Source organism: Protopterus annectens, chromosome 4.part1 (genome assembly GCF_019279795.1).
Source record: "Protopterus annectens isolate FY-2018-M chromosome 4.part1, PAN1.0, whole genome shotgun sequence".
In the NCBI taxonomy this organism is placed as follows: domain Eukaryota; kingdom Metazoa; phylum Chordata; order Ceratodontiformes; family Protopteridae; genus Protopterus; species Protopterus annectens.
This window is the reverse complement of record NC_056734.1, coordinates 451944134-451960148: the sequence shown is the minus strand read 5'-3', so window position 1 is coordinate 451960148 and position 16015 is coordinate 451944134. Positions and strand designations below refer to the sequence as shown.

Genomic DNA, 16015 nt, shown 5'->3' with positions numbered 1-16015 from the left:
TTCCACATAGTGTCACCTTCTACTATGCCTGAAAATTAGAACAAAACATGATTGCTTTCTTAGATGGCTTAATTCCCGTCAATATGGCATTATTAAAATTGTGATTCAAACATTTCAGTGTGTTTCACTCAAATTAACAAAGAATCACTCTTTTATTTCAGTAGCAGGACTTGTGATAAGAACATTTGATTGCTATATTTTAATGTGCCACTATTGGCATTATAACAATAAAAACTGAATTTAAAGATTAAATAACCAATGCATCAAAAATCATAATTTTAGCATGGCAAGCACAGATCCTGAGACGAAAACAATACAACCATTTTTTATTCAGGATTAAGGCATTATTGGACTAATGTATTATGAACATCCCCTAAGTGTTCATTAAATTAGTTCTTAAATAACCTTCATTTTTTTGCATAAAATTCTTTACAAATACATAAAGCCACATAATAATGTCTCATATTACATTTTCCTTATGATTAATTCACATTACAGCTCTTAGATATAAAACATTTCTTTTTAGTCTTTGTCATCAGATTTTCACTTGTAAACTCTTAAGTTACCAAATTATTAATAGTTATAGAAGAAATACATTAACTTCTTATGGTTACAAAACTCAATTGCTCTGGGTTTGTGTCAGGGTAAGAAATGATTCCTGATTCTTGAATTCTTCCTACCACAGCCTACTCAAACCCTCTACAAGGTTATGCAAAATATAATTTATGACATGGAGAGGTTGCAGTTCTTGATTTGTGAATAGGCAATACTTGGCAAAAGTAAGCATCCAAACAGTACTGCATATGAAAAAGAAAAGCTAATAAAAATAAAACCGACTGGTCACTAAAAACGATGTTCTTCTCTCCTTAACATGATAGTGATCGGAATCCTGGAGTATCCTTGCTTTCATTCTGGATGCAGTCAGAGCTCACCTAATCCCTGTGTTGAGGCTAACAGTGATGACAGCCATTAGGCTACTGTTAATACTATCCTAGCAGCAACTACAGAATATCAGTTGCAATATGTCATTTCATCCATTGTACTACATTTGTCAGCCTGTCAAGATTTCCAGTTTATTAAAGTTTGTAACAGAATTAAACAGAATGCCAATGTAAAGCAATTAAGTGGTCTAATATCTTCTGAGAATATATAACTAAAGTGCTATATTCATTTCAAGTAGTGTAATAAATCCTCTGGAAAAAGCTTGTTTCTATAGACCTCTAAAAATGGTCTCCAAAAGCAGAGACAGAGCTAGTTTAGCAGGACTGAAAGTACATCTAAACCACTGCTCTCTTACCTTGCTGATGATGACAACTAAACCCTTTCATATAACATGATAGAAGCTGATGTCCTCCAGAACCTACATGGTATGGTTCCACTCTGCCCTTTACTCTCTACATAATGTGAGGAGACGGATGTCACTGACAATCAGCTTTCGCCAGCTTTCTAACCTCATTCACAAGTCTACTGGATTCACCTTAGCCTATTGTGAGTCCTAAACCTGTTGAGTCAGTTGGAATTCGTAGCTCTTTTACTGTATGCTGATATTAATTACTATGTTCTTCACTCCATTGAGATCAGAAATCTATTGAGCCTTTGGAAATGTCATCTTAACAGTTCTGAAAGCTGAATAAAAGTGCTATCCCTCTACTCTCTCATATAAACTCCTGAGAAGTGATCTGTTGTGTTTTTCAATCTTTTGAGTCCTCATCCATCTTTGCAAAAGCAATAGACTATATAATACTAATGCCAAATATTTCATTTTCCACCATAAAATAAACAACACCTGCTGCTCTGGCAGATTTGTTATCCAGTGCATTTCTTGCCCTTGAAAAAAAAACTTAAATAAATTAACATCACAGCTACTTTCAGAACTAAACTTGAAGACTGGATGGAGACCATAAAGTCACACCCATGGTATATGGACATAATCTTCTTACCGGGGTAACTAATATACTGTTAATAACAAGGGGTGTAATGGCTTGTTCACTGATGACCCCTCAGTAATAAGCTTAGTTTGACCTATGAACCTATTGTCATGCAATTCTCTGAAATAGGAGAAATGCATAACAAGCTTATCTTTTGCCACTTTTGGAGTGTAATCAGTGTGCTCCATGTATTATAACATATTGGCTCCATATTGAAATGTCAGCACTTGAAATGCTGAGTGCCAATAAGCTGAAAAAAAAGACAGAAGACACGGGAGAACAGAAAATCTTGAAAATCTATTTTCTCCTTTAAACTTCTTTTTGCAGGGTAAGCCCTGCTTTAGTCCCCCCCCCCCCAGACTTATATATACCAACTCTGAGATCACCATACCTAATAAAAAAGGGATATTCTAAAAAATGGCTTCTCAGACTTAGTATGTGTAAATCTGTTCTTTTGGCCATTCAGTCTCCATATTTCAGGACTTGCTATAGCAGGTCCCAACATGTCAAAGTCTGATGACTGAAAATTAGGCAACTTAGTTACATCCCCAAAAGGTACTAATATATATCAAGAGGGGCTAGCTACAATATGCACTTGGTGTAATAAGAACATGTATTTAGTGGTAGAAATAAGCATTATTTTGTTTAGGAAATAGAAATAAAAAATATGATTATAAAACAAGTGGACAAAGCTTGAAAACAAATTAATGAAGAACTTAGGAACTCTAATGGATGTCAAACTTGATTTTGACCAATGTGTTACCACTATAGCTAAAAAAATATTAAAGTGCTGTCCATATAAGACTCAAAAGTATATTTAGCTAAACTAAGAAGGCTATTGTAAAAAGTATAAGAACTTAAAGCAGATTTTATGTAATAGCGTTTTGACCAGATCTAAGGCGATTTCCAATAAAAAAGGAATTTTTCCATGCCATATGTACACCTGTTGCAAATACATTTTAACTTCAGATGTTTTTGTACATGTAGTGAATGGCAAAATATACAAGCTGAGATCTTATGCAGACTGCAAGACCAGAAATGTTATTTATCCTGCTTGCTGTGTTTTATGCAGTTCCTTTTATGTTGACAAGACTAATCACCAATTTAAGGAATGCATTTCAAAACATGTAAGTGACATTAGGTTAAATAATTCTAAGAATGCCTTGATGAAACATATACTGGGGAATAATGGTCACAGCTTTCGCTTCTTGGCCATACAAGTCATTAATGAGAATACAAGTGGAGGAGATTTAGTGAATGTTACTGAGGTAGCTGAGATGAACTGGATAGGTAGCTTACAGGCTGATAAGCTACCCGGGCATAACAGCAATCTACCTCTCAAACCAGCCCTAAAGGGATGTAGACTATTGCGATGATTTTGATTCACTGGGGAAGTTTTTAAATAGAGAATTGTTTGCATGGAATGTTTGATCTGATGAAGGATACTGAGTTTTCCGAAAGTGCTAATCTTAATGAATGTTTTATTATATTAAAGTTTTAATTTTATGACAGCCATGTTGGTTGCACTGGTTGCTGCATTTGTTGGATATATAATTTATCTCAGGGTGCTCAGACTAAAATGGATCAATGAAGCAGTTGCACTTGTAATGGTCTACATAATGAGTTTTAGTTTTTTTTTAAATAATTGTATGTTACATATATATGCTCTGAAATTTTGAGGTAGGGTATTCCACGAGGCTGGGACAATTCTAATTTTAAATTTTTCAATAGATACCAATATATGCAGGACTCTGTGTACTCTCATTCCGTATTGGTTATGTACTTCATATAGGGTATTTCCATACCTCTCAACCTTGCAGTACAGTATATCTGGACAATGCTTAAATTAATGGGAGGGGGGCAAAGGCCTACAATTTAGGACAGATTTTAAATATTGCTTTTATAAGCTTAGTAAGTTGGCAGAATAACAGGATGTCTGTTAACATGCATTTTCTGTAGGGCGTGAAGTGTGAAACTCAAATGTAAGTCATTATTTACTACCTTTAATCCTCAGTGATTTTCTAAAAAAAAACTAATTTTATGAGAAACAGACCAAAAATATGATACAAAAATCTGGACATTCTGTGAAAATCTGGACAGTCGAGAAGTGTAGGTATATCTGGTAGGAAGTGTTTTTTTTTTTGAAGGGAGGATAATATTTTTGATAACAGATTTTAAATTTTAGAGGACTAAGCAGGAGCAAGGCCATAGATGTGACTAACAGCCTGTTAGTTTTTTACAAATTCTTTCAGTGGTGCACCCTGCTGAGATACTAAAGAAAAAAAAAAGTCTTAGGCTTTTAGTTTCTGTATTTTGTAAGAGTGAAGAGTTATGGGGGTGTACAACATTATAATGGGTAGGGCATACTCTAACCTGAGAAGCAACACATTAATGGATACAGATTGCTTTTCTTCAATGGTTAGACGGCAGGATATTCTGTCTGATATCTTTAAGTCAGTTTAGTACTGTTTCAGACTGGACCTCAGAGTGAGTGCAAAGTGAAAGTTTAATTGAGCAGTACACCTACATATTGTTGATGCCTTGGGGAAGGGAGGTGAATTTCATTAGCATTTGTTATTTAAAGAAGATATGAAATGGTAAGTCTTTGCTATGTCCCTAATATAACATTTTGTAGTTGTTTAAAACAAAGGTTGACTTACTGACATTAGTGATGACAATGTTTTCTGCACACTAACTATAGTTGAAGTCTAGCGAGTCCAAGAGTAGATCATTAAAAATTATGAGAATGATAGCAATCCTGGTAATGAGCCTTATGGGAGTTCCTTGGTTAATGTACCTATAGCAGAGAGAGTATTGTTGTCTAGAGCTGTTACTATTTTGTGCAAGAGGTGCTTATAGAATCAATCATCCACTTCCTGGAAGAAACCAAAATTGCTTAATTTCAGCACTAAATTGAAGTTATCAATTTTGTTGAATGCCCGTTTTAAATCTAGGAATGATACATTAGCAAGTAGTCCTTGTTTAATGCTGTTATAAATTTGCTGGTTAATGAGTATAGGACAATTTGTGCAATAGAAAGCTATGTTGTTGAACGTATCTGTAGAGTATTTTTTCTAGAATTTTATCGGGAGGCTAAGTATTAGCAATAGGGAAGTAGCCATTTTCAGTGGTGGGTGGAGGAAAGGACTTCTGGGAAGTGGCTGATGAAAGACAGTTTGAAGTTGGATGATATAGTCTTAATTGTCAAAGTTATGCGGTAAATGCAGGAGAAGAGGTCCACTTAAGGAAGAACATCTTCCTTTCTGTAGTTTTGGATGCAATGTGAGAAAATCTGGAATATGACTATAATAATTTTTTTCCAGAAGCCTTTTAAGTGTTGCTTTATCCGTAGCTTTTAAGTAACCTAAAAGGTATGATAACTATATGTGGTGTGTTTGGACAAGGGTTAAAAATATTGTTGAATAGTGGAGGTGATTCACCATAAACTTTGCTGTCATTTTAACTATGCATCTGAATTCTACTTTTCGTGGAGATTTACTAATAATTGTGTTTGTACTGAGCTATTCTAAGGGTTTACAGAAGTTTTTGCCATTTGCTGCTTCAGTAGAACTGTTTGGACATTGTACAGCTATTGATCTTTTTTAATTATTCATACTGATCTTAGTAGTTCTTTTGATACACTGGTAGGTAGCCTGCTTACCTATTTGGCTTGGCTTTCCAATCTGTCTAGGCATCATCTCCATTTTTTGTCATTTCTTTGAGGACTGTAGTTAACCATAGAATACCTTTTCCCTGAATTTGTCTCTTTGCTTAGGGGAAACAGGAGGCATTGAAGTGCTTTTGTATGGTTATTGGATCCATACACTGGAGAAGTGTCAATATATGGTTATTGGATCCATACTCTGGAGAAGTGTCAATATATTCTAATTTAGTTGGTACAATGGATTATCTAGCTTTAGATATGGCTCTTGTAAGAAATTGTGCAGGATGTTTCTAAGTTTTTATTATCCATACTGATCACTGATTGACAAGAAAAAACATTTTTACTTCTGTAATGTATGTCTGGCATGCTTGCAATATTCAAACCCAAAATAGTTTTTTTGTTGTTTTTTTTTTAAGTTTTTATAGGATTTTCAGTTTGTAAAATAATCACAATATTTACAGTCAGAAATTTATGAACATAATAAATGAAAAAAATTCAACTAAATCTCACACATAAAAGAAAAAGAAACAGCTATTTACAGGAGTGTCCAGTAACCCAATGTCTTGACTACATATTAACCAGAAACAAAATGTTTGCCCTCTCAGCAGCAAGTTGTCCATTCCATCCCTTTTGAAGAAACAGTGAAATGGAAAGTTTAGACTCCTTTTATCGTCTTGTTTAAGAGTACAGTTTCTTTTCATTCAGACTGTCTAGTTCATCAGCGGTCTTGTCATAAAAAATTACAGTTAAACATGCTTTTGAATGAATAGGTTCAAGCTGAATTTTTATTAAGTTCAGTATGTACAGATATCTGTCTTACACTCTCTTTCTCTCTCTCTATGCATATGTATAGTTTGAAATGACATCCTTCAAAATTTTGCACCTAAAGTTATTTGATGTGCATTGGCTTAATCCAGGACAGTTCAGCTGTACTTAAAATTGTTCAAGATATTCATTGCTAAACTTTATGTAACTGAAATAAAACCTAGACTTGGCCACGTTATGTCTTCTGATTTTTAAATGTTTGTTTAAAACCAGAAAATGAAAAACTCTGGGAAAACATACACGAACACACACATGCATGCATACACACACACACACACACACACACACACACACACACACACACACACACACACACACACACACACACACACACACACACACGCACACACACACACAATGTGTTTCAGTCATCTAAGTGAAGAAACTGTTTTAGAGAATAGCCTATAGCTGTTTCTACAGAATAACACAACAATTGTCTATGGATTATCCCATGTTGGCTTTACAAATGGATGATGGCATAAGTGAAATACTTTATTATTTATTTACTAACATTTGTTTTTCTGGGAAAGTCTGACTGGGTAATAAATCCCCATTTTCAACAGAGGCCCGGGGAGAAAAGCTCAAGAGAATTATATCACATCAACTATGACACTAGTACAAATGGAATTAAAAAAGCATATATACATACAGTTTGATAGTGGAATACGTAGCATACAATAAAACACAAGGAAATACCAATGATGTAAAATTAAAAAGAAATAAAAAAATGACTATTAAATATGACAATAAGTATCTACAATGATATTAGAAGTAGAGTCTACTGTGTTAGGAAATAAAAATAAAAAGATACAAGTCCACCCTAAGAATGAGGAGAGGTCAGGTGTTTGAAAGGTATAAATAATATGAAGAGAGGTTAGGTTAATAAGAATGTATTTATTAATATAGATCATACAGGTGAGGTGCATGGGCATAGCCATGAGTTAGTTACTGAGAGATTTTTTTGAGAGAAGACTTAAACCCATGGTGGCTAGATATAGTTCTGACTGAATTTGGGATATAGTTCCATAGTTCGTATATTCAGTGTCAGTATAAACTGTGCTCCATACTTTTTTGGTTTATAAATTTCAAGCAGATTTTTGTCTTGAGAGAGCAGAGGGTGATTTAGGACATAGTGATGAAGTGATGAGGAGATAGAAGGTCAGGTAGAGGGGTTCTATATTATTTATGGGTTATTACAAGTCACATATGGGCTAGTTGATTTGAGAGTTCAACTCAGTTGAGAGCATGTAAGGCAGAATAATGACGGGTTTTATGTGGTATTAATGGGTGATTATAGTTGAAAACAAAAAAGGAAAAGGTTTTAAAGGAGAAGGGAGGAAGACGAGGGGAAAAACAGTTGATAGTAGAAATGGCTTGCTGGAGATTCCAGGTAGGGCAGTCTCATATTATGGAGATGGAGAAAGGTTAAGATTTTAATAGACTGTAGTCTGTAAGAGAAATTATGTGGTGTGGTTGGGTGAAATAGTGAATAAAAGAATGTATTAGGAGAATGATTAAGAGGGTGATGTGTACAATAAAATGTTTGTGGGTATTATGTTTTCTGTCAATATTATAAAAGGAAGCGTATTATTGAAGAAGGACTTACTGAAGAGGAAAAGTAGATACTGTACAAGGGAAAAGGAGAATAAAAGTATAGATTATAAAGTTAGAACAATGCAGAAGTGAAGAAGTAGAGAAGGATAAGTGTGGAGGGGAGGTGAGATAAGACTGTAAAGTATCTGTGTGAATGCTATTAAATAATTAGTTAGCAGCAGGAATTGGAGAGGCTAGTAGGAAGATGAGTGGATATGAATGAGGAAGGGAGGGGATATTTTCAGTATAAATTTTAATAAGGAGGGGGTAGGTGGGAGTGAGCCCTAGTGTAGTGAGGTGAACGGAGCAGGTTTTAATCCCCTCACAGATGGAGGTATTAGGTCAAGTAAAAAAATCAGTGACAATGGAGGTAAGGGAAGGTTTAAAGAGCTGCACAAGTTGTTTTGCTAAAATAATGTGAGTAACCCAACAGGACATTGTAGCAGAGGAAGGTTGAAAAAGTTGCTCATGGGTAAGAAACCATATGTATTAAAGTAAAATGGCTTTAACACACCTGAAGTACCTTAACATCTGAAGTGGCCTTTTTTTAGCAGTGGCACTAGCTGCAAGTTCTGCGGTACATATGGCTTTAGCAGCTTACCTAGTGTCAGTCTTACATACTGTCTGCACTGAAATATATTTTTTTGCAGGCTGCAAATCCACCTTGCAGAACAGAGATAATTTCATGCAGAAAGATGGGAAAGTGATGACTTTAGAGGCTGTGTGGCAGGGTCAATCTTGCAAGCTTAGTGGCAGTCTTATATACTGTCTGCACTGAAAAATATGTTTTTGCAAGTGGCAAACATACCTCCCAACCTCTTAGAGCAAGTAATCTCAACAAAGCCCTAAATAATGGGGGGACAAAGCCCCAAAAGTAAGGAACATTTTTTAAATGCTGCTCTTACAAACTTAATTAGAATAACAGGTTTTGCATTAGCATGAATTTTCTGAAGGGTATGAAGTCTGAAACTCAAATGTCTTTGCCCAAAAAAGCACAACAGCAAAAAATTATAAATAAATAGCCATTTATTGTAGTAAATAATTTAATAAATGCTTCTAATAAAAATAATGACTGATAAAAATAATACACAATCAATATACTGAAATACAACAGCTAGCTTTTGGGCTATAAATAAGCCCATGCTTCATCAGGCTTGGCTCTTCATTCATACTTATCTGTGGTAGCACAGTTATTTGGTTACTGACGTTGTTTGCTCATGATTATATAAATATTGCCTGCTGTACAGATCAAAACAGAGACTATGCAATTTCTCAGCCAACAGAACATTAGCAATGTGCATACAGATTTGTTGTAAATAACTTTTAGCTCTTTTAATGTTTACAAATATTTCATCCCACATGCATTGTCAGTTCCATTAAAGTGTAATTAGTTACTTGAAGCTTAGGCACATAACACTATCAACCAAGTCTGCAATATTCCACATTTTTTTAAATAATATGGATTCATTTGCATGCAATGATTTGACAACATTTTCAGTGTATATCTCTTTAAGATTTTTTCACACTAACTTCCCGTAGTTCTGTAGTCATCAGGTTTCTGCTGCTGGTTATTCATTTTCATACTCCATCTCCTATTGGTCTGCTAACAAATTTCCAGATCATGCTGACCTACTTATACACAGTGGGACTGAGTATGACCAGCTTTCATTTTGATTATATTCCCTTCTTCTTCATTTTTATGAATGACCTGTCCTCAGACTGTATCACTCAACGTTGACACATGGTCTTCGTTTCATGGGACAAGAATTTCATTCTAGAATAAGTGTTCCATGCTTTTGCCTGCTCCTATGACATCTGCTTCAGCATTATAAAAAACAGCTTTATATGCTCCACACAAAATATTTATTCACCAGTGATTGGTTATGCTTTCAGGAGCCTATCCTTCTTAAATGTGGCTTTTTTAAAGGCTGAATGTTTTCCTCTCAAGGCTGGAGGATGACAGTGTAGAAGTGATGATGAATGTGCAATCTGAGCCAATATCTTACTTTATTGTTTATTTGTATGAAATGATTTGCAGCGAAAGCTGAAAATATTTAGAGCAACACTTTTCCCAGTATTTTTCACTTTTCTTTCACCATCCCTTATAGTCCATTCCTGTCTCCTCATATTATTAGACATAGTCTTTCTCAGTTATACAAAACAGTGGATTGAATCCTCACTCCTTTTCTGACTCCTTTCATTGGTATAGCCTTTTATGTTTCATTGTACTGTGTAAATTTTGATAACCTCTGTCTCTCCCATTCAGACCTCTAATTTGTCTATGAACGAGTTGTTTTTTTCTACCACCTTTATTCCTGTGGAAATTTCCACCCTCTTGTGCTTGCCTGTTTTCAGTTTTCCTTCCCTTCAGACACCTGCTGATATTTTCATTAATTCTCAATGAGTGTATCAGCCCCATCATCCCTTTATGTCACTGTTTTCCTCACAACTCTGATGACTCCCTCTATCCTTTGTACATCATCATTACTTCTAGCTTATCACTGTTTCCAGAAAAAGGTCACAATTATCTCCATAATTAAATCACACACGAAAACATCTTAGTGTTCATACTGCAGACTGTCACATATGATGAATTATTCTTTGCATATCTTTTTGTTTGGAAATAATCTACACGAAATCCATTTTTCTTTATTTCTTTTTTGAAATAGCATTTTCTCAGTCTTTTTTTTACCATCTGCAGGACCATCCAACTTCTTACTTTTTCTGCATACTAGAAACACATTAATTCCTTTTTTGGGGTGACAGGCCTCTGGCCCATGTGTTCCCTGTGTGGTGTCAAGAGGGGGCAGGTATAGAGATCCCCTGGTCTGTCTCATCCCCATTACCTTACAAGCTTCTTTTGTAGCTACATTGGGAGATGCATGAACATTTTCACACATATGTAGTTTCCTGTTCAGTTGACAGATTGCTTGCAATGTAGGGCTTACTTAACTCTTAATATTGTGTTACTTGCCAATGCAATGAGCCAGGCTGCCTCTCTCCCCCAGATGGGTCATCCAGCATCATCCATTCACTCGGATCCTCCTCCTGTGGCCCCTTCAGCACCCACATCACTAATCGAACATGGGTCATCTCAAGTGCAGTGAGGGCTTTATCCATCAGTACCATGGAACTGGGCTCAGTTTGTTAGCCTTTGTCACAGCATATTTAAAAAACCCTGGCCCCTTCAGCACCCACATCACTAATCGAACATGGGTCATCTGAAGTTCAGTGAGGGCTTTATCCCTCAGTACCATGGAACTGGGCTCAGTTTGTCAGCCTTTGTCACAGCACATTTAAAAAACTTATTGTGTGTGTGCAGACACACACACACACACACACACACACACACACACACACACACACACACACACACACACACACACACACACACACAAAACTACTGCACAAGTGGTAAGTATTTTGAAGAAAACAAACCTTCATGAGTATAGATAACTTGGCTGTTATCGATGTCAGCCTGGGTGAACTGTAAAATGGGAACATCAGGATTATTTTGTAGGGTTACTTTTCCATTAGATGGTGAGTTAAGAAAATAAACTATTCCATAGGGCTGGGTATCCACGTCTTCAGTATGTAACAAACTTGGCAGAATCTCAGTTGTAGTTCTTTTCCACATCTGAAAACAAACAACACAACAGTTGCTTAACTGAAGCATAAACTGTGCCCAAGACTGTTATCCATTATGATATTAGTGCTTAAGCCCATCACTAGCAGGATTATTTAGTTAATCACTTTTACTGGTTTTATTACAATTCATCTTATAGAGTCATTGTATGTATGCATTTGTTTGAATGGTATTTCATTTATCAGCTTGGAAACAGGCTGGTCTGGATTTTCTGGGTAGACCCACTTTGAGTTCCAGATGTGACAAAGCAGGTATAAAAATAATATACTTTTATTCATTGCCTCAGGTTTTAGCACAGTAGATGAACTGACTTGCAAAAACAAATATATATCAAGATATCTGGTCAGATATACAGTACCTAATTAACAAGCATGCTTTTTGGTGGAAACCATAACACCTAGTGAATACGCAGAATAACATGAAAACTTTGCACATGCATTAAAGAAAGACCGGGACAGAACCATGGTCCTCTGAGATGAAAACTTTAACCAATGAAACAATGTGCTTTCTCTATCACTTGCATATAACCATAACTTTCAACATGTACCTTCTACAAGAGTAACACAGTGCAATACAAATAAATATACAAGTTGGTACAGATTAAAGTTGGCATAAAAGGCAATGTGCAATATATCCTATGTACTGTGGTGATTATCTTCATGGTAAATTTTAAATGAGTAACATTCACACATATATTATACGGACTGCTGTGGTAACCAGAAAAAAAACTGAGCCAAGCATTTTCATCCAGCTCTTCGTTTGATAGATATAAAGCTAAGTTCTAAAGTTATGCTGCCTACCTGCATGTTTTACTGTTTTAGTATACTGGTCTTAAATAAAAGGACAGAGCATTAGAAGCATCTGTCAAGTGATGTTACTTTACATCTATGTATTATACGTAAAGTGGTTTTCCTGCATGGAGCGAAACAGAGTGGAAGGAAATACAGGCAGACAGCCTTGAAGCAAAGGAAAGACAGCAGTCTAAAAACAAGATATATTTTTTTAAGTAAAGTAAACAAAGTCAATATTATACCAAAGTGGCACAGTGATGTCCTATAACACTGAGATAGAGAAGAGGTTGCATGTCTTGTTAAGGAAAGATCGCAATGAAAAGAAAATTCTAGAGGAAGTAAACGTAAACATGGCTATTCTGAAATGTTAACTGCACAAATCACATATATAGGGTAGATATGATGCTGGAAATAATTAACCATTCCTTAACTCTTTCAGTTTCTTACAGGTTCAAAAAATGGTGATCTGAAGATGCTAGGATTGAATCTTAGTTGAGTCATATACCTTTGTGCTGTGGTCCTTGACATTGCCTACAAAGCTCTAAATTAGTATGACAGTTTAATATCCTAGATGAACAGTATGTTGCAGCACCCCCTCCTTTCCATTTTTGACTAACTTCTTACTAGTATTGAACTGCAGGCAGAGGCAAGGCAATGGAGTTTGGTGCCGCCCCACACTGTCTACACATGATCATAATTGCTTTGCAACAGCTTGTAAGCTGTCAGACTGGCATCAACAACTTATTATGTAGCAAGAGTAGGGATGGGGGTTAGGGACAGGGGTAGCACAGTCTTCCTGTCTGCTTACTCAGACATTGCAATGCGGCTTGACCTGGTACTAGACTGAATTATTTATCTTATAGTAAGATTTTGAAAGAAAAGAAGTTCTGCTAGTTTACAAGCTGTCACTTGTGAAATGTCAAATCTTAGTGTACTCCCTCTATGCATTGGCTCTAGGGCAGATGTTCTTCCAGCCCGCCCTTGCTAAGGCTCTGCTCTCCTATACTTTGAATACTGTGCTATGCTGTTGTACTTCTCCTTGTCTCATCTCTCTCTTGTAAGATTAACATTCCTTATCCCACCATCCTTCAGTCTTCTTACAGAGTACTCTTGGGCTGTTTTCATTGCTCATTAATTGTACTGCTTAAGCACTCAACATATAGAGTATGTAAGATGCAGGGCTATAGCTAAGATTAAGAGAATTTTCAGCTTAAAAAACACAGGAGGTGGAAATGCAGCTGTTTGTTTATTTATTTATTTATTTAATTCATTAATTCATTCATTTATTAACATTTGTTAACTGGGTTAGTCCAGCTGAGCCAGGGGGCCCATTTTCAGTGGAAACCCAAGGAGAAAAGCTCCAGAAAAATTACACATTACATTAATATAATAGTTGAAAAAATTACAAATTTTTACAATAGTTGAAAAAATGTAACAAGTTGCTACTGTATTTAATAAAAAATGCAGAGATCAGCAGGCAACATAACAGACAATAGAAAACAGTGCAAAAGTAATAAATGTCTGGTCGAAAAACATTGCACATAGGTAAATTCAAATAATGTAAGCAATTAAACAGAGAGCAATTGGTACATAAAGACTGGATAGGAGTAATATGAGAGTCAGTTGCAGTATAAAGAAGTTAAAATGAAAAGAGGTTAGATAGGGTTAGATAGGGTCAAGCGGGGGTTGACATGGACAGGACCGTGTCTTTTCTAGAAGGAGTTTAAGTTCTTTTTTAAACAGGTACTTTTGATGAAAGCTTCTTATGTTAAGGGGGAGAGAGTTCCAGGCATGGGTAACAGAGTATTTGTAGAGGGACTTGCCAATATTTTTACTGGGTTTGTAAATATCAAGGAGGTGTTTGCTGGTGGCACGAAGGTGGCGAGGATGGTTATAGTTATAGAGATTACATTAGAGATGGAGAGGCAGAAGAGGGGTCATTCAGAATAGAGTGTGAAATATGAAGTTGGGGCAGAAGCAACTGATTAGAGAATTCTGTCCAATGGAGTTTTTTAAGGGCAAGACAGTGATGGGATTTGTGAGGGAGATTGGAGGTGAATCTGGCTATTTTGTTTGCTCTAGTTTGGTAATAAGGGATGCTTGAACATTTGTAAGGACAGGAGCTGCATACACAAAACTACTGCACAAGTGGTAAGTATTTTGAAGAAAACAAACCTTCATGAGTATAGATAACTTGGCTGTTATCGATGTCAGCCTGGGTGAACTGTAAAATGGGAACATCAGGATTATTTTGTAGGGTTACTTTTCCATTAGATGGTGAGTTAAGAAAATAAACTATTCCATAGGGCTGGGTATCCACGTCTTCAGTATGTAACAAACTTGGCGGAATCTCAGTTGTAGTTCTTTCCACATCTGAAAACAAACAACACAACAGTTGCTTAACTGAAGCATAAACTGTGCCCAAGACTGTTATCCATTATGATATTAGTGCTTAAGCCCATCACTAGCAGGATTATTTAGTTAATCACTTTTACTGGTTTTATTACAATTCATCTTATAGAGTCATTGTATGTATGCATTTGTTTGAATGGTATTTCATTTATCAGCTTGGAAACAGGCTGGTCTGGATTTTCTGGGTAGACCCACTTTGAGTTCCAGATGTGACAAAGCAGGTATAAAAATAATATACTTTTATTCATTGCCTCAGGTTTTAGCACAGTAGATGAACTGACTCGCAAAAACAAATATATATCAAGATATCTGGTCAGATATAAAGTACCTAATTAACAAGCATGCTTTTTGGTGGAAACCATAACACCTAGTGAATACACAGAATAACATGAAAACTTTGCACATGCATTAAAGAAAGACCGGGACAGAACCATGGTCCTCTGAGATGAAAACTTTAACCAGTGAAACAGTGTGCTTTCTCTATCACTTGCATATAACCATAACTTTCAACATGTACCTTCTACAAGAGTAACACAGTGCAATACAAATAAATATACAAGTTGGTACAGATTAAAGTTGGCATAAAAGGCAATGTGCAATATATCCTATGTACTGTGGTGATTATCTTCATGGTAAATTTTAAATGAGTAACATTCACACATATATTATATGGGCTGCTGTGGTAACCAGAAAAAAAACTGAGCCAAGCATTTTCATCCAGCTCTTCGTTTGATAGATATAAAGCTAAGTTCTAAAGTTATGCTGCTTACCTGCATGTTTTACTGTTTTAGTATACTGGTCTTAAATAAAAGGATATAGCATTAGAAGCATCTGTTGAGTGATGTTACTTTACATCTATGTATTATACGTAAAGTGGTTTTCCTGCATGGAGCGAAACAGAGTGGAAGAAAATACAGGCAGACAGTCTTGAAGCAAAGGAAAGACAGCAGTCTAAAAACAAGATATATTTTTTTAAGTAAAGTAAACAAAGTCAATATTATACCAAAGTGGCACAGTGATGTCCTATAACACTGAGATAGAGAAGAGATTGCATGTCTTGTTAAGGAAAGATTGCAATGAAAAGAAAATTCTAGAGGAAGTAAACGTAAACATGGCTATTCTGAACTGTTACCTGCACAAATCACATATATAGGGT

At 35.7% G+C, this 16015-nt stretch overlaps 1 protein-coding gene across 1 annotated transcript in view; it reads right to left on the bottom strand.

The window, feature by feature from the left end:
* Positions 1-16015, bottom strand: part of CSPG4 (chondroitin sulfate proteoglycan 4) — an 881559-nt gene that overhangs the window by 104422 nt on the left and 761122 nt on the right. Inside the window, exon 6 of the mRNA XM_044070270.1 lies at positions 11449-11647. Coding sequence (XP_043926205.1) covers positions 11449-11647 — 199 coding nt within the window. The remainder of the gene's footprint in view (positions 1-11448; positions 11648-16015) is intronic.